Below are 24551 nucleotides of genomic sequence, written 5' to 3'. Positions count from 1 at the left end.
AACAGCTTTGACTGTTTAACTTCAAAACTGCGCATGACAGGGGCGGTTCTGATCGTTGTTGAATATGCATGTGCAGATGACATAACAGAATAAAAAGGGTAGTACCTGTTCTAATTTGTTCTCATTATTCTATTAGGACATGACGGTAATGTGGCATAATTATGTTTCAGGTCCCTCATTTTTTTAGAATTTGTATCATTGCATGGACAAATTACAATGCACGTCTTAGAAAAAAAGTTCGAAGTTGTAACTGAATGACAAGACTAGTGTAGGGACAAAAACACTCATGTAATCATGTATATATAGTGCATGTACTTGCTTGTGGCACGTTAGACATACGTAAATTGATAATAAAAAAAAACTATAGAAATGTCTTATTTAACAATACATACATGTACATGTATATACTTACTTAATGTAATTACTTATATGTAATTTCTTTCAATGTTATGTATATCTTCAAGATCTTACGAATAGGTGTGTTAAGGCGGTAGACCTAGGGCAAGGGACACAACTCTTACAAATCATTGGAACGATTGTATTCAGCATTTGACATCAATTTTATGTAAGCATCAAAGCAGCTCAGATTGATTTCATTCTGTGTCGAGGGAACGCATGAAAGGCTTTGGTGAAATCGAAAATGATACAAACATATCGCTGATCTCAATAGTTATTTCCCTTACCCTAGGTCTACCTCCTTAAGACTTATTGAAGACCTATGTTGATCTCTGAAAGTATTTACTATTTACACTCGGCGGGTGTTTCTAGAAAAGCAGAGGACGCTTACCCTACTGGTGCACCTGGTCCATGCTCCCAGTTTTTAGCGGAGTCCGAGTTGCTCATTTACTTTTGTTACTTTTTATGTATGATTTTAGTTACTTTATGTTCTTTTTTGTGTATGTCTGTTTTCCATGTCTAGTCTTTGTCCCTGGATTAAATTCTTTTGATTACCGCTATAACCTTGGTTCCCTTGATTACTCTTTGTATTTAGGTTATTCTCTGGTGCATTTATTACCTTACTCCATATTCTTGTTTATTATTTAGTTGTGCTTATTTACTTCACAGCAGCTTCTTTTTTTTCTTGAACTTTTTGAGCCATACTTGTTTTAGTGTACTCTGTACATGTGGTTATTACGTCTGTCTGTCTGTATGTGTGTCTGTTTGTACTTCTGGCGTTTTATTGTCCTATTTGAATTTGGACACTATACACAAAATACATGTTTTAAAAATATATAAGCAGTAAATGAAAAGAAAAGAGAATTTTATTAACTATACTTACTTACAAAATAATTTAAAGGAAAACATATCATATATGTAAAAAGGTAACATTGTCTTTTCCTGCTCATTGAATAATCCATATCATCATAAATAAGTTTTTTAGATTTCACGTGCATAATTCGTTGGCTGTTAGAAATACATTGTACTTAAAACTACAGTCGCAAAAATACTTACATTTATGATGATTTAAAACACAATTTTAGTTTGATAAATATCCTGATTACAACTCATTTTAGACTGTCTGTATCCACCAATTCAAATACATCACACAAAAAAGTGAACAGCATGTTAAGTACATCTCTGTCTAAGAATCAGGCAAAATGTGTATTAGGTTTGGCACATGATAAAGAACGCAGAGATTTTATTGCATTGTCCAAGTAGTTGTACCTCTTAAACTCTAGAATTAACCATTAAGGAGGTAGACTTAGGGTAAGGAACATAACTCATGAAGTCAATGATGTGTTTGTATCATATTTAATTTTATCAAAACCTATCAAGCTTTTATTTGGAACAAAGTGAAATCAGTCCAAGTTATTTTAATGCTTACATGACATTGATGTAAAACGCTGAATACAAACATACCGATGAGTTGTAAGAGTTGTGTCCCTTCCCCTAGGTCTACCTCCTTAAATCGTTGTAAAGCTTGCCTTTTTAAGATATTGATAGGCAAATTTAAGTTGAAATGCACTTTCGAAAAATTTTTCCCGAACTTTTTCCCTACATGAACAGTAAAAAATATCTACGTCACAGATGTTTCAGGATATATTTTAATTTACTAGATTATTAAATATAACTGAGGCAAAAAGAGTAAATGGAGAATTATGATGTGCCACCCATTGCCTGATTCTCACACAGAATGGTACTTGAAAGACTTATAATAGACCTTTAACAATAACAATTGTTATTAACAATGGTACAATAAGGACATAATTTTGTAAAAATAGTTTCAAAGTTTAACAAGCAGTATGTACAAGATATAGCACCTTCAAATGCATTGGCGTTTGGGTTTTTTTTTTTATATCTTTTAAAATCATTAGAACGATGTTTGTTTCGAGTCGTCTCCCTTGATTCTCTGGTAGGTGTAGTAAATCCGTTTAAAGTTGTCTCGATCAGCAATGTTGTTTTCCCTGAAAAAAAATACATATGGGTACCAGCTGATTAGTCAGAAAACTGTTACGTGTCAGACAAGAGGATCATGGAGCTACACTGACAAGACCTAGTGTAGTAAGTGCAGTTGTTCACAGTAAATTGAATCTGTTTTAGAGTTACATGTGTAAATCGATTCAAAGCCATCAGAACATTTTATAAATACTGCCTATGAGTTTATCACGAATCTATCTACATGTATGCGGAAATATTTTATTATCTTAAACGTTTTGCTACACGTATGTAACTTACGAATGCAAGAGCAGCGAAAAGCATAATGTATGGAAGTACATAATGTAGACCCTACATGTACAGTACCTCTTTTCTCTACATCAACTAAAATGTATTTGCCGACCACAGTTTATGAATTGATTTTTAAAAGAAATTAAAATGAGCTTTGTATTTTCGCCTCATTGTGAAAAAAATGTTCTCTTAAAGGTCAAGTATTTCTTGTATACAATTTATCTTTTTGTACCTTGAACTTTCTAAGTACTTGGTTTTAATGCTGCTGTTGATGACAGGTTACTCCAAGATACGATTGTACAGCATCCCATAATTAAGATTAAATCTATGATTGGCATTTTGTATTAAACTATTTTAGCCTCACACTTACCCTCTAATGTCTCTTTCGTAAATATATTCAGTTTCGGGGAGTGCCATCCTTGTGGTATCCATAGTAACATGGCGGGTTATTTCATACTCGGCCACGAGTTCACCTTCACCGCCGGAATGTTCCATTCTTTGCGCAGTTGCATATCGACTTCCGTCAGTGCCCATGGTGCCCATTCCTCCAATGCCATGTGATCCTGACTCCTCGTACATCTCCCTCCTCAATTCCATTTCTTGTGATTGCTTGATGTCGTTACCCTCCCAACCTCCATCACGTGACATTTCCCTCAACCGCGACTCGATTTCTTCGTCAGGAACTCTGTTACAATTAAACCGAATCATAAACATTGCTGCATAAGTACAATATGCATGTACATTATTTTTGTATTTGAACATTCTGCATGTTTTAGCACGTTAATATGATGAAGGTGAAACCTTTTAAGGCTCCCGAAGAAACGTTAATAAAAACAAATTTTTTGTCAGCTCTTATTTGATATGCTATACCTTCAGGTATGGTAAATTTTGTAATGATATATACTTGCCCTAAAGCATTATACTAATTGTCAATCATGGTCTGATATGTTTATTGGCCGAAATGTCCGGCATTCATAAAGAATTATTGGTTTTCGTGGTCGGAATTGTCTTTGGGTTGAATTTTCCGGCACTGGTTAACAATATGGTTCTTAAAATTTGTGAAACGTCTTAAAAGTATCTTTTATTGTATTATTGTATTATTATTGTATTTATTTTCTTTTATCGATTATTTTCGTTTCGCAATTTTTTGACCCGAGAATTATGGGTAATATTGATGACGTAATTTTCGTAAACATCCGGGAGCCATACTGCAGACCCAACCCTATCTTGGGAAAACTATGATTCGATTTGTATTTAATTATCGAAACTAGCAAATATATTCCGAGACTCGTTTGGCGCTCAATTGAACACACACAAGTATACGCAAATGAAGCTGCCATTATGCTGTTTTTCAGCTCCTGAAAATGCAGGTGGAAACCGGATATTGATGCTTTTTCTTGCCATAAGTATACAAAACCTAGTTGATAATACAACCATAAACGCTCCCTTCGGGAGCGTAATATAATGTATACGGAGGGAGCCGTGTCTTTTCAAGTGTGCCTAAGGTCTGTTAGAACATGGATTACAAACATCTATACTGTAAAATGTTTTAATTAAAAAATGCAGATTCCTATTATAACAAATCAGCTGCCATTTGCACGGAACTAATAAAATAGAAAACAGAAAGGACCATGTTTTAAAGAAAGGTAATTTAGAAAATTTAATATAGCATTTCAAATGAAATCGAAACTTCAGTTTAGAGGACTTTTTGACCCATTTTACCATATTAAAAACGTAATGGATTGTAAACGAGACTATGACCAAAAACAGCTATTCAAACATTCGTTATACCTGTGTATGTATGCATACGATGTACAAAGATGTAGCATCAATATCTAAGCACGCTCAGTGAAATAAACAACAACATTACATGTATTCATAATTAAGCAATAAAAGTTCAATAATGAACGACATTGCAAGACTACGCTTATCTCTTACAGACTGTAAAACGGTAGTTCAATACCTACCCTCTTAAACTTTCTAGCCATGCACGGGGAAGCTTCATATCACTGGAAAATAAAACAAGATACAATGTCTACATTACATGGAATTACATTGTATATGTATGTTACAGGATACAATGTGTACATTTTATTTAAGATAAAAGTAATTCTACGAAAGAAAAAACCAAGAGATTAATTTAAATTGTTCAGTAAATCTTAGAAACGACTAGCATGTTGTTGTTCTTTTATTTTTGTATTTCTGTTTGTTGTTGTTATTATTTTTTTATTTATTTATTTTTGTGCTTTTTGTTTTTTGTTTGCGTCGTGTAATTTTGTTGTGGTTTTTATTATTATACATATAAACCTTACACTTCATATAAGTTGTCATGATCAAACCGGTCCAGCTTGTCCCAATTCTTGTCCCAAGAACGATAACTCCCGATAGATTCAACGTCAGTGCTTCTTCCACTGAAATTGAAATATTCTCCACTGAAAGACAAACTTTGCGTTAAGCGCAGCATGCAATAGCGCAATTAATTAAGTATATACGTGTTAGTTGGGCTACTAGTATTTCGGAAATATTCTTGCATCCCATCCATATATTTTGTCATTGGCCGAATGTTGAGCAACTGAAGTGTGTTTACGCAAAATGCACTGTTAATATATAAATGTGTATACGACTCCTTCAAATTTGTCTAACGACATTCTAAATATATATTTTATGGGCTTTTTCTGTCTGGTTTAAAAACATGTATGTAAACTTGACATACCAGTAATTGTATTTTCCATCCCTTCTGAACCGTACTATATTACACTTTCATGTCTAGAATTGTTTTTTCTCATTTTAAATTATACAGATTAATTGAATGCAATTAAAATCTACCACATTCTTTCATCGCTTGATTTAAGCGATCATTTTTTTGCTATGCCCTAGCATAGCCGGAGGATTTTTTAAAAGTTATTTACAAAAATCCAATTATGTGATTTTTTTTGTACCTTGAAAATTCGTGAATATTCTTCCGTCTCTGGGCCCCAGCCGCCGCTGCCCCTTTCTTTCCTGCTCCGCCACCTCCACCACCACAGCAAGCGAATGGTAGCGGGCAAAGGCAGCACAAAATCGGGAGAGCTAGGAACAGGAACGTCGCCAATCCGGCCAACACACCTGCTAATACAGCAGTGTCGTCGTCGGACATTGTAGTCACAGCGGCCACCTTTGACTCTCCTTTTATAATCTCTGCCATACCTGTCGAACAAGGAATTTTAGAAAAAAAAAGATATTTCTATGATCGTATATAGCTCTGAAAAACGTTTTAAAGTTAGTTCGTAATATTTAGAATAATTTTGTCGTTACTACTGTCATGACAATCTAAGAATTTTCTGATAGAACCGATAGGTCGAAGTACATGTAATTGTTTTTTTTTTCCACTAGAAATCTGTTCCTGTTCTTTTATGGAAAAAAACGTGTCCTGCCCAAACGGTTTTTCAGAAACTCTATCATATTTGCATGTTTTACGCACATCTTAACTTTGGTTTTCAAAGCAACTATTCTGTTTTAGATCTCTATTCAGAAAGGGAAGCGGTTCTTAAGTAGTTCTTACCCCATTCGGCTGAACAATGACATATTCCTGAATCGGCCATCGGAATGGAGCCTGCAAAAAAAATTTGAATAAAGAACATGGGTAGAAATGACCTCATAAGTTACAAAACGAAAAAAAAACGTCGAACAGACCCTGCAAGAGAATGCACGTTTAAGGGACGTGCGTACAAATTACCTTCAACTTACATTTAAAAGCATGTTTGCACGGAAACACTGCAAATGTTTATTTATTCTTTGTTTTTGACAAACATGTAGATTTTTGTCTGATTGATGGTAATCACCCTAAGTAAGTCTGCAAACATTCCTGTTGGAGGATTTCGATAATATATATATGGCATAATGTAAAATCACCGAAATTATGTGACATACTGTACAGTAACTGTAAAATGTAAAATATATACATGTAAAAGGGTGCTTCACATGCTTACGCGTGCGTCTATTTTTAGCACAAAAATCAAATACCCTTTTTAAAGACTTAGACTTAGTTCAAATTAAAAAAAAAAAATAAAACACAATATATGCACACGTCATGACACCTGTCCCAAACCAAGATTTTGGTCTGTGGTTGTCTAAAGGACATTTCAATTTTTTTTAGATTCTGAAAATTTGCATTGAATCATTTAACTTTGGTTGGTGAGTACATCAGGTTTAAGATCTGATATCTCAAAAAGAAGACATACTCCGTGTAGTGGGCGAGACAGTTCCCACTTATTGTCAGTTTTATGAATATCCTCTCTATGACTGCTTGGGTGGTTGAAAGAACCCCACACCCCCGCAGCTTTCCTTAATTTTCTTTAAGTTATGGGGTAACTTACAAATATACTGATTGTCCCTGGACGGTCATATATCATGTCCGACAGTCCTTCACATTAAATTCAAATTAAATGAACATTCCTGTGTATCTTTCAAACAACGTCTTAGTTGCGATATCGATATGGTTGGTCTTTTTTATTTTATGTGGTCCCGAAGCAAAAATGAGTATTAAAGGTCTGATACTCTACGGATTTAAAAAAATGCAAGAGGACAGAATTTTCTTTGCAGGTGTCGCGAAAGTGTAAGTTGTCAACACTCCCCAAATATCATATCATGTGGTGCATGTCTTAGAGTATTAAGTATACATGTACATGTTACCAAGTAATATAGTGGTTTGTTGTTGTTGTTGTTTTTAACAAGAGTGATATGTGCATTAATAGTGGAAAAAATACATGTAGCACTTATTAGCCTGTGTAACTGTTTTCTATAGATTTTAACTTTTATGTTTCATTTAACTAAACTTTTCCAAAAGAACACTGCCACAGGGTCATATTTATTTTTTGCATTTTATCCTCATTTACCTGCTCTGATGTATTAAAAACTGCAATTTTTTTGATGGCCTGCTATACACTTTCTCCCTTTTCAATTATAAAATATGAACATATTTATGTGATACATTTTGTATATATGATGCATGTACATGTCGGGCTTCAGGGCAAACTAGATTGTGTATTGCTTTCTCTGATTTTATTTGACAAGATATTTAGGATGGTTTGGTTTGACAATTAAACATCTCCTCCCTCGGGCACCCTGACTTAACCGTATCAGTAAATCAGCGAACTTAAGGTCAAACATAATTGAATTTCTGTTTCTCGTGTAAAATAGGTATGTAAAAAGAATAGAATTTGTGGCCAAATTATGGAGGAAGAAACTCCCAGAAGAAAATGGTATGCGGAAAATTAATTAAAAAACTTTTGTTCTTTTTGATGAAGTAATGACGAATTCCACGGAAAGTTGCAGAGCAACAAGTAAACTGGACATAATGAGTGTATGAGCAGTTTTATAAATATTTCGAAGACTTTCTTTCCCTTTTTTCAAGTAAATATCTAACGTTACATGGTATAAGTCAAATCTTCATATATTGAAAGTACGTGTAGTTATAGCAAATCACAAGATTGGCAACTACAGAGGGTAACCATTGACTTTTAAAAAGAGCACCCCTGCCCAAATACGATCTCGTTAGGTCTTCATTGACTTAACGCTTCAGCACTGCGTAAAAGACTCCACTGCTACCACTATAAGTGGGAAATTGATCGTAAATCATGCAGGTCCGGGTGTTAAAAGAATAGGCCTGCAGCAGCGCTAAGCTTGTCGTATAAGGCGACTAAATAGTGCTCAGAAACCTAGACGGGGACTAGGCGCTCTGCCCACAGAGCAACTGGGATGTGTGCCCCAGGTGGTGGAATGGGGTACCCCTAGCGTGTTACATGCTGGGGTTGTCAGGCTATAATACGGAAAACCTGACCGCAAACCATAGTGGTGCACCGTGTTGGGAAAGATGCCACGTTCCTCGCACGTTAAAGAACCCTGCTGTGGTATTCGATAGGAGTAGGAACCTTTGCGCTCCGCCACAGGAGGCTAAATTGCCCGACCTTACCCATCCCCCCTTTTTCCAGTGGCAATCAAAATTTGTCGACCCTACTATCCTTGTGACCCATCCTTTTTTTTTTCATTTCATGTTGATTTTATCATCCATTTCATGTTCATTGTCTGAATATAGCTGAAATATTGCTGCTCGGACGTTACCCAACAAAAAAACAAACAAACGTAAATCATGACATCACAATGCTATTTTAGTTTAGTTTATTTTTTACCCTTACAACTTTTTGTGAAACCGATGCCAGGTAATTTTTATCATGTTCTCTCATGACTAAGTTTGTATCATGTGACTAAATTGTGTTTAGGGGGGAAATACACATAGTAGTCAATTTCAATGATCGTATCTTTCTTTGATGTCTATCGTTGAACCCTTGTAAATATTTTCATGTCATATGAGTTCAAACATTGTTTAAGATGTTAAAAATGACCTTAGATGATATTTTTGTTTCAAACAATTTTACAAAATTTATGATGTAATTTGGACACTGACTTTGATTGTTTTACTTTATAACTGTATGAATTTTTAAAAAAATTGTCATCATGCGTAAATTGAATTGAAATGGTTGTATTTCTAACACTCTTAATCTTGGTGGTTTAGAATTTAAGCACATGATGTCGTTCTAAAATTGATTCAATTTAAACACGACTTTCAAGTAGTTGTATAAGTACACTTTAAGGAAGATTTTTGTATCAACACTGATTCATGCTCGTGAAAGAGCATTTGAAATGGGAGGGGCTTGAATGAAACCTCATAATTCAGATTGTGTTCATAGCGAAACCTGACCTCCAATGCCCTCTATATCTGTCATTTGCCGTCTTATATTTCCGTCTTTTTATTTCAAATATTAAGTACACCATTATAGCCATTTAAAAAAATAAAAAATGATGTACTGATACGAAAAATGGTGCTTAAAACAAACTGTCCATGAGGTTGAATTGATTCCATTTATCATTTTTATGGTGCATTTGATTTGTTTAACGTGTCATAGTTTAATTCCTTTCCTCTACCCTACCGGTGCACCTGGTCCCTGCTCCCAGCTTTTGTTACTTTGTATGTATTATTTTAGTTACATTACTTTATATTCTTTGTTGTGTTTGTCTGTTGTCCATGTCTGCTCTTTGTCCTTGGGTTTCATTCTTTAGATTTCCGCTAGAATCTTGGTTCCCTTGATTACTCTATCATGCTTGTACATGACATTGGCGACGATGTGGATGGATCTTTGAAACAGAAGACGGAACCCTGTCGTTACACGTTGTTACTGCTCCCTTTATGTTGTAAAATTAGCACATCATCCAACATTTACATGTACATGCATACATGTATGTAAGATATAAGCTTTTGTTGCGGAAGAGGGTCTTTTATCTATACCTCGAACTACAGTGTATCGCTGGTGTTCAATTTCGCGTCAAAAATGTTAATGGGAGCAATAGACTTACATGTACATTGTACAAAAATGCATTTGCGCCGATTTTTTAATTTTTCTTGCTCCCTTATTTTATTTGTCAAATTACATGTAAGAGTGATTTCTGTTTGTTGTTTTTTATTTGCATTTCTGTCTTTATATCGAACTTAAATGTTTCAGAAGGCTCAGTCATGTACCTCCTCATGTACATGTGTGAAGTTTTTCTATTACCCGGTGGAAAAAATACCCAGTTACATTTTTACAAGTTGCAGTTAAACATGTTATTAATCCCTACCTAGCGACATCCTTGAAATATCTGTTAAATCCTGCGAAAAATTATAAAAATCCTAACCGAAAATGTACTCCTCACCTAAACAACTTTAAAACAAATGTCTTTCTTCACTTTGTTAACAAAGATCCCGAGGCTATTCGAATGTATACAGTCATTCGTGACCTGTCGATGTATGAATACACCTTAGCCGAGGGAAACTGAGAGATGAAGATTACATATTCGGTGAATGGTCTACTGCGCAAAAGTTTTACCGCCTTCACACCACCTCATTACAAATATTTAAGTTAGATCGTTGACTTTCCATATTTATACATGTACATGTACATGTTAGCCAATTTTACAAAAATAAAAGCTTGCCATTCCTAATAGGGTTATATTGCTACAAGATAAAAGGCATCGCTTCAAAAGTTTTGTAGTCATAGATCGTTATAGTTTATCCATTTGCACTATGATAATCAAAAGGTTCGCCGTGTCAAAGTACTCGTTTGCTCTTTCGTCTACCTGACAATTTATGAGTAACTCTGCTATGTTTCGAAAAAAAAAACAGAGGACGCTTACCCTACCAGGGTACTTGGTCCACACTCCATGGGTCTGGGTTGTCCATTTTATGTTTTTTTTTCTATTTGCGTTTTATTCTGATTATTTCATGTCCTTTGTTGGTTCTGTATATGTCCATGTAGTCGGTCTCCCTGGATTAAATCTTTTGGTTACATTTCAAATTCTGGTTCCCTCCAGTTCCCTTTACATCAAGGTACCAGCAGCCTTAATATACATTTAGCTGTCGTATTCGCAGCAGCTGCACTTGAGTTGCTTTCAAACAAACATCAGTACATGTGTCTTCAAAAAAGTTGTGGCGGCGATAGCGGTCAATACATTGTATTACAAATGTGAAGAGTCGACGAAGATTCACTCGATTTTTCAACAAATAATACGTAGTGACGTATGGGGGGAGGGTGTTCCCGGACTTAAAACCCTCCTGTTGTTGATTTTTTTACAGTAATTTTGTGTGTACAGTGGGCAAAATGAGCAAATAATAGCCTGGAACACTTCCTTTTTAAACATTTCTGGATCCACCCTTGTCCATTAAACACTTAAAGAAAAGGTTGAAACAAATGAAATAAAAACTTCATGATCAGTAGATGTCGCCAGAATAGGGTTATACGTAAAACATCCGTTAAATGTTATCGATAACTTCTTTCATGTATGTATTCAATGTACTTCATGTGTTATTGTATATGTCAATGATTAACTCGGCTACACGGTGGCGTGTTATTTCTACGACACAAACTTGTACAATGTGCAGCTTCATCACATAGATAAGTCTGGGTACTTTCTGTTCAAATCACATGCTGATGATGTAACGTCTGACCTATGATCTCGGCGTCTTCTAGCCTTCACGGTAGAATGCAATATGTAAGTCACTGACCTTTACTTCTTTCTTATTAGGTTTTACAACGAATACTTCTTTTTTTTTTTTGTTCATCTAAAACTAGAATAAATACACATGTACCAATGTAAATTGGTATATCAGTACATTTTGTAAGTCTTCAAACAATGTTTATGTCCGTAAGCATAAGTACGTAAACTGTATATATGTACATGTATATGTACACCACATTTATTAAGGCAGCACTGTAAATGCAGGGTAATGATAAAATTTCAGATGTGATAAAATCTAGGCAAGAGTCGAAGGAATAGACAAAAGGTAAGTACGCTCAACAAATGTAACATTTATGGGTAAAAATTGCTGTTGAAAACCATCGCAGTGGTCCTGACTATATACAGACTTTTCAATCAGAATGTAACTATCCTTAGGGGACGACATAAGATACATTTTATATTAAAGTGGGGGTGCTTGGAAATATTTCGGATAAAAAATATTTTCACCATGCTTTCGGTTAAATGATATTGAAATGATCCCAATAATTATTTTCAAAAACGGTTAGAGTCAAAATATGTATATTTAGATTCTTCCAACATTTTAACATCAAAATGTTGACATTGATGAATCTAAAATAATATAACTGGAGAGCATGATTTGACTCACAAAATTATACTCCGCCACCGAGGATCGAACCCTAGACCGCTCGGTGACAAGCCAGCGACAAACCGATTCGGCTAAAGAATTAATCATTTAGGCAAGGCAATTAACTGGCTATTTAAATCTAAATACCTACTACAGCGCAGGTAGGCCGTCCTGCCACAATAATAACAAACAGAAGACTAATTGGATAATTTCATGCATGCTGAAAATAAAAGATATTTTTAATACTGCTTAGATTTTCATACGCGCGGCAGTCTGAAATACTTGGTCCCTAACATTTGTAAAATCTGTATACTTAACGTGGTGAATTTTGTCATGGGGGAATCATACCATGCAAGCTTAACTATTTTTTTTTAACGTAAGCTCATGGAAATAACATCTGGAGTGTATGTAAAAAACTAATTTAATTAACGAGTTCGAATTGTGACAGTCAGGTTCTAGCTCTATCCTATTATTTCTGTATCTGTTCCTGGTATTCTGAAAGTATTAAATACAAAATAAATGAGACTTTCGAAATGGTAATACAGGTTTTTTTTTATCAAACAGAAAATTCATAACACACAGTTTTGGAGGAATGTAACGGGAAAATGGTTCCCTCGATTAGTCCACTCAAGTTTCCACCAATCGGATCCCTTGAAATTGAAGATATGAAGAAATATCTCGTCTCATTTCCATATCTCAAAGACAAATCCAAAAATAGTTGTGCCCCTTACCTTGGGTCTGCAGGCCCCTTAAAGGATTACGTTTGCACCTTCATTGATTAGTGTATAATATAAACAAGAACAGATCAAGATGCAATTAATTTGGCTAATATCCTCCATCACAAAAATGTTCTCTACAAAATTCTCCATATTTCAAAGACAAATTCATACCAATGATTGCATTTGTCTATACTTCACCCATTGCATCAAAAATTTTCAATTATAAAGGCTATTGCAGAACCTCGAGATTGCGGATTTCAAGTCTAAACCACCTGACTGTTCTTGCAAAAACTCTCCATTTAAATATGGTCCTTCCGGTCACGTCGTTACGGGAGATTTAGCCATCATAAAAAACGAATCTCTGCGTAATATCCTTTCTATTTAGGTCCCAAGTACCGTGAACCACGCTCCATAAATAGGAATTATAACTTTTGAAGTTCTTACGGATGCCGTGGATAAAACGAGAACAAGAAGACATTAATTCTCTGTCAGAGTTGTTAAAGGCCGTGAGGTCTTTAATTTTGAAACGAATGAAAGTTTTAAGTAGTTCAATGAGTGACAATGCTACATCAGTTTTCAAAGACCCCAATGTACAAAAACATTGTCTACTATACAATGTATACAACAATATGTTGTCGTAACAGCAGACAAAGCCAAAAAAAACATTGTTTTTGTCTGCTAAACGTTTTACATCCAATGTTTATTACATGTATCAGAGGTAGACGTAGAAAATAATAGCAATGATAAGACCTATACTATTACCACACTCTTCAAAGAAGAGATTGTGATTTATTTTTTTTTTTTTTTTTTGATTTATTCCACTTCGTCCATGGGTGGACATAGGGCGACTGCAGTTTCTCTCCATTCGCTTCGGTTTTGGGCGATGGTGTTACAATTCTTCCACGTTAGTCCTACTCTCTTCAGTTCAGAGTTCAAACCCCTCCTCCAGGTGTTCTTTGGTCTTCCTCTTTTTCTTTGCCCTTGGGGATTCCAATCTAAAGCTTTGCACCTTCATTGATTAGTGTATAATATAAACAAGAACAGATCAAGATGCAATTAATTTGGCTAATATCCTCCATCACAAAAATGTTCTCTACAAAATTCTCCATATTTCAAAGACAAATTCATACCAATGATTGCATTTGTCTATACTTCACCCATTGCATCAAAAATTTTCAATTATAAAGGCTATTGCAGAACCTCGAGATTGCGGATTTCAAGTCTAAACCACCTGACTGTTCTTGCAAAAACTCTCCATTTAAATATGGTCCTTCCGGTCACGTCGTTACGGGAGATTTAGCCATCATAAAAAACGAATCTCTGCGTAATATCCTTTCTATTTAGGTCCCAAGTACCGTGAACCACGCTCCATAAATAGGAATTATAACTTTTGAAGTTCTTATGGATGCCGTGGATAAAACGAGAACAAGAAGACATTAATTCTCTGTCAGAGTTGTTAAAGGCCGTGAGGTCTTTAATTTTGAAACGAATGAAAGTTTTAAGTAGTTCAATGAGTGACAATGCTACATCAGTTTTCAAAGACCCCAATGTACAAAAACATTGTCTACTATACAATGTATACAACAATATGTTGTCGTAACAGCAGACAAAGCCAAAAAAAAACATTGTTTTTGTCTGCTAAACGTTTTACATCCAATGTTTATTACATGTATCAGAGGTAGACGTAGAAAATAATAGCAATGATAAGACCTATACTATTACCACACTCTTCAAAGAAGAGATTGTGATTTATTTTTTTTTTTTTTTTGATTTATTCCACTTCGTCCATGGGTGGACATAGGGCGACTGCAGTTTCTCTCCATTCGCTTCGGTTTTGGGCGATGGTGTTACAATTCTTCCACGTTAGTCCTACTCTCTTCAGTTCAGAGTTCAAACCCCTCCTCCAGGTGTTCTTTGGTCTTCCTCTTTTTCTTTGCCCTTGGGGATTCCAATCTAAAGCTTTGCACCTTCATTGATTAGTGTATAATATAAACAAGAACAGATCAAGATGCAATTAATTTGGCTAATATCCTCCATCACAAAAATGTTCTCTACAAAATTCTCCATATTTCAAAGACAAATTCATACCAATGATTGCATTTGTCTATACTTCACCCATTGCATCAAAAATTTTCAATTATAAAGGCTATTGCAGAACCTCGAGATTGCGGATTTCAAGTCTAAACCACCTGACTGTTCTTGCAAAAACTCTCCATTTAAATATGGTCCTTCCGGTCACGTCGTTACGGGAGATTTAGCCATCATAAAAAACGAATCTCTGCGTAATATCCTTTCTATTTAGGTCCCAAGTACCGTGAACCACGCTCCATAAATAGGAATTATAACTTTTGAAGTTCTTATGGATGCCGTGGATAAAACGAGAACAAGAAGACATTAATTCTCTGTCAGAGTTGTTAAAGGCCGTGAGGTCTTTAATTTTGAAACGAATGAAAGTTTTAAGTAGTTCAATGAGTGACAATGCTACATCAGTTTTCAAAGACCCCAATGTACAAAAACATTGTCTACTATACAATGTATACAACAATATGTTGTCGTAACAGCAGACAAAGCCAAAAAAACATTGTTTTTGTCTGCTAAACGTTTTACATCCAATGTTTATTACATGTATCAGAGGTAGACGTAGAAAATAATAGCAATGATAAGACCTATACTATTACCACACTCTTCAAAGAAGAGATTGTGATTTATTTTTTTTTTTTTTTTGATTTATTCCACTTCGTCCATGGGTGGACATAGGGCGACTGCAGTTTCTCTCCATTCGCTTCGGTTTTGGGCGATGGTGTTACAATTCTTCCACGTTAGTCCTACTCTCTTCAGTTCAGAGTTCAAACCCCTCCTCCAGGTGTTCTTTGGTCTTCCTCTTTTTCTTTGCTCTTGGGGATTCCAATCTAAAGCTTTGCACCTTCATTGATTAGTGTATAATATAAACAAGAACAGATCAAGATGCAATTAATTTGGCTAATATCCTCCATCACAAAAATGTTCTCTACAAAATTCTCCATATTTCAAAGACAAATTCATACCAATGATTGCATTTGTCTATACTTCACCCATTGCATCAAAAATTTTCAATTATAAAGGCTATTGCAGAACCTCGAGATTGCGGATTTCAAGTCTAAACCACCTGACTGTTCTTGCAAAAACTCTCCATTTAAATATGGTCCTTCCGGTCACGTCGTTACGGGAGATTTAGCCATCATAAAAAACGAATCTCTGCGTAATATCCTTTCTATTTAGGTCCCAAGTACCGTGAACCACGCTCCATAAATAGGAATTATAACTTTTGAAGTTCTTATGGATGCCGTGGATAAAACGAGAACAAGAAGACATTAATTCTCTGTCAGAGTTGTTAAAGGCCGTGAGGTCTTTAATTTTGAAACGAATGAAAGTTTTAAGTAGTTCAATGAGTGACAATGCTACATCAGTTTTCAAAGACCCCAATGTACAAAAACATTGTCTACTATACAATGTATACAACAATATGTTGTCGTAACAGCAGACAAAGCCAAAAAAAACATTGTTTTTGTCTGCTAAACGTTTTACATCCAATGTTTATTACATGTATCAGAGGTAGACGTAGAAAATAATAGCAATGATAAGACCTATACTATTACCACACTCTTCAAAGAAGAGATTGTGATTTATTTTTTTTTTTTTTTTTGATTTATTCCACTTCGTCCATGGGTGGACATAGGGCGACTGCAGTTTCTCTCCATTCGCTTCGGTTTTGGGCGATGGTGTTACAATTCTTCCACGTTAGTCCTACTCTCTTCAGTTCAGAGTTCAAACCCCTCCTCCAGGTGTTCTTTGGTCTTCCTCTTTTTCTTTGCAATTGGGGATTCCAATCTAAAGCTTGCTTTGTAGTGTTTTTATTGTTCTTCCTTAAAGTATGACCAATCCATTTCCATTTTCGGGTTCGAATGGTGTTTTCTATTGGTTGTTGTTTTGTTCTTTGCCAGAGTTTCTTGTTTGTTATTTTTTCTGGCCATCTGATATTCAGTATATTTCTTAGGCACTTGTTAACAAAGACTTGTATAGATTTCATGGTGTTTTCTGTTTCTCTCCAGGTCTCGCAACCATATAACAGGACAGACTTAACATTGCTGTTGAAAATTCTGATCTTAGTAGCCGTTCGCAGTGTTCTACTTTTCCATACTGGCTTTAGAATGGAAAAAGCCTGTAATGCTTTCATCTTTCTGGCTTGTACATCTTCGTTAGTGCCTCCAGTTGTACTCATGACACTTCCAAGGTACGTAAATTTATCTACATTCTCTATCTGTTGGTTATTTTCCAATATTGGATCCATCTGGTTTTGTTGGATTCTCATGGCTTTGGTTTTGGCTGTGTTGATATACAATCCTGTTCTTTTAGCTGTTTCTTCGAGATGGTTGACCTGGTGTTGGGAATCTTGAAGACGATGCGATAGTGTGCATATGTCGTCTGCAAATTCGAGGTCTTCTAGACGAGATGTTAGTGTCCATTGTATACCATGAGGGTCGTTGTAAGCTGTTGTTGCTATCCAGTCGATGACTATGAGAAAGAGAAGGGGAGAGAGAATGCATCCTTGCCTTACGCCAGTTGTTACAGGGAAAGGATCCGTCAATGTACCAGCATGTATGACCTGACAAGAGAATTCTTCATACAGTAACTTAATCATGGACATAATCTTAGGTGGAATCCTATAGTGTCCTAGAATGTTCCACAAGACCTGATGATCTATGCTGTCAAATGCTTTCTGGAAGTCAATAAAGTTTAGATATAGGGATGACTGCCATTCGATCGTTTGCTCAATAATTATTCTGAGTGTAGCAATCTGGTCGACACATGATCGTTCTTGTCTAAATCCAACTTGTTCATCTCTCAGCTTGCTATCAATCTCTTCTTTCATTCTTTGTAAGATTATACTGCATAGGATTTTACTAGGAATGGACAAAAGAGGGCTTCTGGTGGTATGCCATCGATTCCCGTTGCTTTCCCATTCTTAAGATGTTTTAGGGCTTTTCTTACTTCATTTTCGGTAATTTTGTCAGTCTCTATGTTAAGTGTTGGACCTTCTTCAAGTATTGGTGGATTTGTTGGTGGTGGTCTGTTCAATACCTCACTAAAGTGTTCTTTCCATCTGTCAAGCTGATCTTCTAGCTTTGTGAGGGTATTGTTGTTTTTATCTTTGACTGGTAAATTTTCATTTTGAGAGATCTTTCCACTGAGTTGTCTTGTGATGTTATACAATGTTTTGATGTCTCCTTTTAAGCAGGCGTTTTCAGCTTCTACTGCTAACTTTTCAGCATGGTTTCTTTTATCTCTTTTACAGCTTTTCTTCACTTCTCTGTCTTTTGCGCTGTAAAGGTCTTGCAGGTTTTTCTTTTGCTGTCTGGTTTTGGCACTCATCAACTTTTCTTTTATTTCCCTTTTTAGTAGTTGTACCTCATAAACTCTAGAATTAACCATTAAGGAGGTAGACTTCACCCATTGCATCAAAAATTTTCAATTATAAAGGCTATTGCAGAACCTCGAGATTGCGGATTTCAAGTCTAAACCACCTGACTGTTCTTGCAAAAACTCTCCATTTAAATATGGTCCTTCCGGTCACGTCGTTACGGGAGATTTAGCCATCATAAAAAACGAATCTCTGCGTAATATCCTTTCTATTTAGGTCCCAAGTACCGTGAACCACGCTCCATAAATAGGAATTATAACTTTTGAAGTTCTTATGGATGCCGTGGATAAAACGAGAACAAGAAGACATTAATTCTCTGTCAGATTTGTTAAAGGCCGTGAGGTCTTTAATTTTGAAACGAATGAAAGTTTTAAGTAGTTCAATGAGTGACAATGCTACATCAGTTTTCAAAGACCCCAATGTACAAAAACATTGTCTACTATACAATGTATACAACAATATGTTGTCGTAACAGCAGACAAAGCCAAAAAAAAATATTGTTTTTGTCTGCTAAACGTTTTACATCCAATGTTTATTACATGTATCAGAGGTAGACGTAGAAAATAATAGCAATGATAAGACCTATACTATTACCACACTCTTCAAAGAAGATATTGTGGAAAACCATAAATCTTTGCTATCCTCTTTTTGTCTCTCTACCAAGCAAGACGATTGTGATTTACCGTCTATGTACTGAATTCCTAAACTCCACAAGAATCTATACAAACAACGTTACATAACTGGATCTGCAAAATGTACCACCAAACTTCTTTCAAAACTTTTAACTTCTATACTCACAGTTGTCAAAGAGGGTCTGCAGTCCTACCATAACACTTGTTAATCTCGTAGTGGTATTTATTCAATGTGGATCCTAAAAAATTCGAAAGATCTTTTGGAGACAATCAGTTCGAGACTATTATCAGAATATAATAATATTAAAACCTATGAATTTTTAATCGACAAACATATATGTCCAGTGTGGTGGACGCGTTTTTCAACAAACGGTCGACATTCCAGTGGGAAAAAATTGTGCTCCTCTACTTGCTGACCTATTCCTTCACTCTTATGAGGCTGACTTTATAGCTAATCTGATCCGAAAGAAAGAATATTGTTTAGCTAGATCCTTTAATCTCAGTTTCCGCTATATATATGACGTGTTATCTTTAAACAATCCTAATTTCGGGGATTTGATACATTGCATCTATCCCAAAGAACTTGAGATAAAAGATACTACAGACACTGTGAAGTCAGCCTCATATCTTGTCGTATACTTTTAGAAATCGATGGTAAAGGAAAACTAATGACTAACTTTACGACAAACGTGATGACTTTTCATTCAGAATTGTCAACTTTCCTTTCATCTATGGCAATATCCCTTCAGCACCCGCCTATAGAGTGTTCATATCTCAACTCACACGTCATGCCAGAGCTTGCCGAAACTACGCAGTCTTTTTGTATCGCGGTAGAATTCTAACAAATAGGCTTCCGGAACATGTTTATGTTGGTACAAGATTGAAGTCACTACAGAAGTTCTATGGTCGTTATCATGAAGTCGTGGATCGTTACGGTGTATCCATCTGCACAATGAAAACTGATTTGTTCAACGTGTCATAGTTTTTCTTTCCTCTTTCGTCTATCCCGGACTTAACTTTTTACGAGCAACTCGTCGGGTTGTTTCTAGAAAAGCAGTGGGCACTTCCCCTACCACTGCACTTGATTCATGCTCCCAGTTTTTAGTGGAGTCCGAGTCGTTCTTATGTTCTTTGTTGTGTATGTCTGTTTTCCATGTATGGTCTTCGTCCCTGGATTACATTCTTTTGATTACCGCTGTACTCTTGGTTCCCTTGATTATTATCTCACGAAATTAAGTCAAGGACCTCAAGCATACATTTTTGTTTATACTCAACCAAAAGCAAAAGAAATATTCACGAACAGACGACTTGCACGAAGAGCTTGGTGTACATGCACTTGCCTTGATTCGCATATGTAAAGTTGAGCATAAGTACAGACAAAATCGTCGAATTGCCAGTCATGGTGATTCCAAAGCTGCAGACAGTTAGCTTTCTCCCCATCTCTGGGTTCATTCGGAGCCCAGTTTGTGTATTCGAAATCCTGTTTAGTTGAGGCCCATTGCCATCTTCCTTCCACAACGTCATCGCGTCCTCCAACCCATACCGCTAAAGTATTAAAATAATATAGACCCTGAAAAGCACTGCAAATACTTTTATTTGAATCAAAGACAAAATTCATTTTCGTTATCTCAAATGTGGTCATTTCCAAACGTTACGATCACATCATGTTAACATGCGTGTACTTAATGTATACATGTATTTATCAGTTGGATTAAGCATGTAGAGTACATGTATGATTTAACTATAGGGATTTGTACTAATTATTACAATTTATTACATGTATATAGATAGCAGTGTTTAATCGAATGTTCCCAGTGTAATAAAATTCGATAATAAATTTGGTAATTTCACTCTCGATATTTCTCCCGCCAAAACGTCACAACTTTGATATCAATCCGACAATCACAGAATTTAAAATTAATGTTGGAAACATCGATAAACTATGTTATTTCGTTGATTCGTAAAAAAAACCCACGACCCCGAACCAACAATGTTTTAAGAAGAAAATCTATATTATATATAAGATAATCAATTGGTTATTGTAAATAACCATAAAAAAAGATCGCGCGTGCCAAGAACGCTTGAGGATTTAACTCGTGCGCGGAATAAGTTCCACAAACTGCGTTGTTCGGCACTCTTCATTATATTTGGGTTATTCATGTTTTCCAATTAATTAATTATTATTGCTACAAGTGCTACGCACCATTAACATTTGGATCGTTTGCAACAGAAATATTCAACAAATAGCCCAAAAACTCCATATGGTGGACGTCCATTATTTCTGCTAACCTTGAGTCATGACCTCGACACGATGCCTGAAAACGATCAAAATAGGAAACTCATAGTATACAGTTCCAGTATACAAGCACATGTACGTGCATATTAAGATAGCTTTATGTAGCAAGTGGTTTTTCTCCATATATTTCTTACTTCAATTAAGGTAAGACTCACAGTTGAAAAAAATGTTTTGTCGTAATTAGGATATACTACATGTATATTACATATATGTCTAAATAACGGTATAGTTACATGTATGTCACAGTTTCTACAAAATTAAGGATAATTTCAACATATGATGTCGTAATTACGACATTTTTTTCAAGAGGTCCGTACTAGCGTCCATACAAGTCAAATTTTAACTCTTAAAGTATTCGCTCATCACACAGATCATTCACTGCATAGGGGTATATAGTTGACAACCATATTGAACATCTTACGTGTACCGAGAATCATTACATTCGAAATATTTTCCCTACCAATATCCTTGATAAAGTAAGTGCTTTTACAGATGAGATCAGTTCTAACCTCTCAGGGGAACCGTCAGAAGTGTCATAGAACAGTTCCAGAGCCAGCTTTTCTGACAGAACCGGCTTTACGAGAACAGTTCTACTAAATGTACTAGAGCCAGCTTTTCTGACAGAAACGACTTTACGAGAACAGTTCTACTAAATGTACTAGAGCCAGCTTTTCTGACAGAACCGGCTTTACGAGAACAGTTCTAGAGTCAGCTTTTCTGACAGAACCGGCTTTACGAGAACAGTTCTAGAGCCAGCTTTTCTGACAAAACCGGCTTTACGAGAACAGTTCTAGAGCCAGCTTTTCTGACAGAACCGGCTTTACGAGAACAGTTCTAGAGCCAGCTTTTCTGACAGAACCGGCTTTATGAGAACAGTTCTACTAAATGTACTAGAGCCAGCTTTTCTGACAGAAACGACTTTACGAGAACAGTTCTACTAAATGTACTAGAGCCAGCTTTTCTGACAGAAACGACTTTACGAGAACAGTTCTACTAAATGTACTAGAGCCAGCTTTTCTGACAGAACCGGCTTTACGAGAACAGTTCTAGAGCCAGCTTTTCTGACAAAACCGGCTTTACGAGAACAGTTCTAGAGCCAGCTTTTCTGACAGAACCGGCTTTACGAGAACAGTTCTAGAGCCAGCTTTTCTGACAGAACCGGCTTTATGAGAACAGTTCTACTAAATGTACTAGAGCCAGCTTTTCTGACAGAAACGACTTTACGAGAACAGTTCTACTAAATGTACTAGAGCCAGCTTTTCTGACAGAACCGGCTTTACGAGAACAGTTCTAGAGCCAGCTTTTCTGACAAAACCGGCTTTACGAGAACAGTTCTAGAGCCAGCTTTTCTGACAGAACCGGCTTTACGAGAACAGTTCTAGAGCCAGCTCTTGTGCTACTTCTTGCAAAACCGTCTCTACAAAAGCAGCTATTGTAGTAGAGACGGCTATGCTAGAACTGTCAGAAGAAGTGGCTCTAGAACTGTCAGAAGAAGTGGCTCTAGAAATGTCCGAGCATTGTTCTAAATCTGTAATAGAACTGTTCTTCTGACAGTTGTAGGATAAGTTTGTGAGCGGTTAGAACTGATCTCATCCGTGATATTAATTATCCTTGATAAAATAAGTGTTTTAGGTATCAGTAAATACAAAAAATGACAACGTATTATGTCAATAAATGTATTGTTCATAATTTTCTAATGGAAATGGCTTGTTTGTCACAATTTTCGTTTGTTTTCTCCGAACTTGTACATTTTGTAAAATGTAACATTAAATCATTGTAATTATTGATTTCGTACATGTATGTGACGACATTTGTTGTATTGTTCCCTTTTGTCTGATTATGTATTATTTGTTTCGTCTTCTCTTTCTTAACTTTTTACATTTAAAAGTAAACTAAATTGTATGTAAAATAAACCATGAAACGATTGTTTGTGTAAATAAGGGAGAGCATACATGTAGCTTGAATATCTCACGTACCTGTGCATTGAACCAGTTTAATTTTTCATGACTTATCATGAAACATGAGGTTTCAAAATGGAACCACCCTATTGGACACTCTGCTGTTGCTGTACCTATAAAAAGGTAAATGGACCAGTCGATATTAATGGGAGGGGGGAGGGGTTGAGACAAAAAATTTTTGTTCTATCTTTTAAATTTTTTTTTTTTTTTTTAAAGTTCATGTCCTATAGAAACATTGTGTGTATAATATATCAAAAATTAGACATGATTTAAAACATGGATATAACACATTATTGTTATTTCTAATTAATTTTTAATCAGTACTTTTAAAAAAACACAACATTTTTCTGTAATTGGATCCAGAGGTTGTAGTGTGTTTCCATTTTCATGTGAAGAATCAGTATAAAATGGTAAACAATGTCCTAGCACCCCCTTTTTGAGGAGCCCCGTTCACCATTAACGCATACAGAAGGTTAACATTCTTGGTCCCACGGACCAAAAATGCAATTTAAAACATTCTACATCCGACCGGACCCAGAATCATAACGGACCAAGAGTTATGAGACACGGCGTCTGAAGCAGAACTGCTCGCCCTATGTGTCGTTTGCAGGTAATTAGACAGCTTGGATTTCAAAGACGAAAACAAGATAATGAGATTCACATGTACATGTAATTAAAAAAAAAACCTGCCTGCTAGGAATATCAAACCTACACACCACACTATACACAGAGACATGGCGTCTCCGTCTCTTACGTAAACATTCCACATTGTAGTTTCTTATCTTTTTAACTCTACATATATGACAGACAATACAGTGTCAAAAGGGAACATGTACTTAAGGAGGTAGACCTAGGGTAAGGGACATAACTCATGAAATCAGTGATATGTTTGTATTATATTTAAATTCACCAAAACTTCTCGATCAAGCTTTCGTTTGAAGCAGAATAAAATGAATCCAAGTTAATTAGATGCTTACATGTACATAAGATTGATATTAAATGCTTTAAAAATATGAAAATAACTAGTGATATTGCTACACGTGGTCCTATATTTCGGTCACGTATGAAAAGTAAAATTATCTTAAACATTTTAGATGTGTCATATTGATCAAAATGGCGGTGTGTCATGGTCAAATCAATACACGTAT

The 24551-nt window shown here is 35.7% G+C and overlaps 2 protein-coding genes across 3 annotated transcripts; both read right to left on the bottom strand.

Annotated features, from left to right (window-relative positions):
* Positions 1–1244: 1244 nt before the first annotated feature.
* LOC148597072 (uncharacterized) lies at positions 1245–10554 on the bottom strand. 2 transcript variants are annotated; one of them, XM_088564086.1, is made up of 7 exons: positions 10318–10554; positions 6209–6259; positions 5607–5853; positions 4980–5078; positions 4635–4676; positions 3038–3352; positions 1245–2405 (listed from the first exon to the last, which is right to left on the bottom strand). In XM_088564086.1, the coding sequence occupies exons 1-7, from the start codon at positions 10325–10327 to the stop codon at positions 2312–2314; spliced, it is 858 nt and encodes a 285-aa protein (XP_088420212.1). In that variant the 5' UTR covers positions 10328–10554; the 3' UTR covers positions 1245–2311. The 2 variants fall into 2 exon arrangements, with proteins under 2 accessions (XP_088420212.1, XP_088420213.1); XM_088564087.1 differs by having other exon boundaries at positions 10393–10465.
* Positions 10555–12743: 2189 nt separating this feature from the next.
* Positions 12744–24210, bottom strand: LOC148597071 (galactose-specific lectin nattectin-like). Its single transcript, XM_088563783.1, has 5 exons — positions 24094–24210; positions 23422–23516; positions 21353–21464; positions 20490–20694; positions 12744–12835 (listed from the first exon to the last, which is right to left on the bottom strand). The coding sequence occupies exons 1-5, from the start codon at positions 24170–24172 to the stop codon at positions 12802–12804; spliced, it is 525 nt and encodes a 174-aa protein (XP_088419909.1). The 5' UTR covers positions 24173–24210; the 3' UTR covers positions 12744–12801.
* Between the last annotated feature and the right edge of the window lie 341 nt (positions 24211–24551).

Source organism: Perna viridis, chromosome 15 (genome assembly GCF_037379345.1).
Source record: "Perna viridis isolate PV_CMFRI_1.1 ecotype Kerala chromosome 15, ASM3737934v1, whole genome shotgun sequence".
In the NCBI taxonomy this organism is placed as follows: Eukaryota; Metazoa; Mollusca; class Bivalvia; order Mytilida; family Mytilidae; genus Perna; species Perna viridis.
This window is presented reverse-complemented; position numbering and strand designations above follow the sequence as displayed.

Coding starts and splice junctions, on each gene's coding strand:
- LOC148597072 (XM_088564086.1), bottom strand. Junction 5,079..5,606: donor AATATTCACGAATTTTCAAG/GTACAAAAAAAA, acceptor TTTCAATTTCAG/TGGAAGAAGCACTGACGTTG. Junction 3,353..4,634: donor TGGCTAGAAAGTTTAAGAGG/GTAGGTATTGAA, acceptor TAATTGTAACAG/AGTTCCTGACGAAGAAATCG.
- LOC148597071 (XM_088563783.1), bottom strand. CDS start 24,172: ATGTGGAATGTTTACGTAAGAGACGGAGACGCCATGTCTCTGTGTATA. Junction 23,517..24,093: donor AGGTTTGATATTCCTAGCAG/GCAGGTTTTTTT, acceptor ACCTTTTTATAG/GTACAGCAACAGCAGAGTGT. Junction 20,695..21,352: donor AAACGATCCAAATGTTAATG/GTGCGTAGCACT, acceptor TTAATACTTTAG/CGGTATGGGTTGGAGGACGC.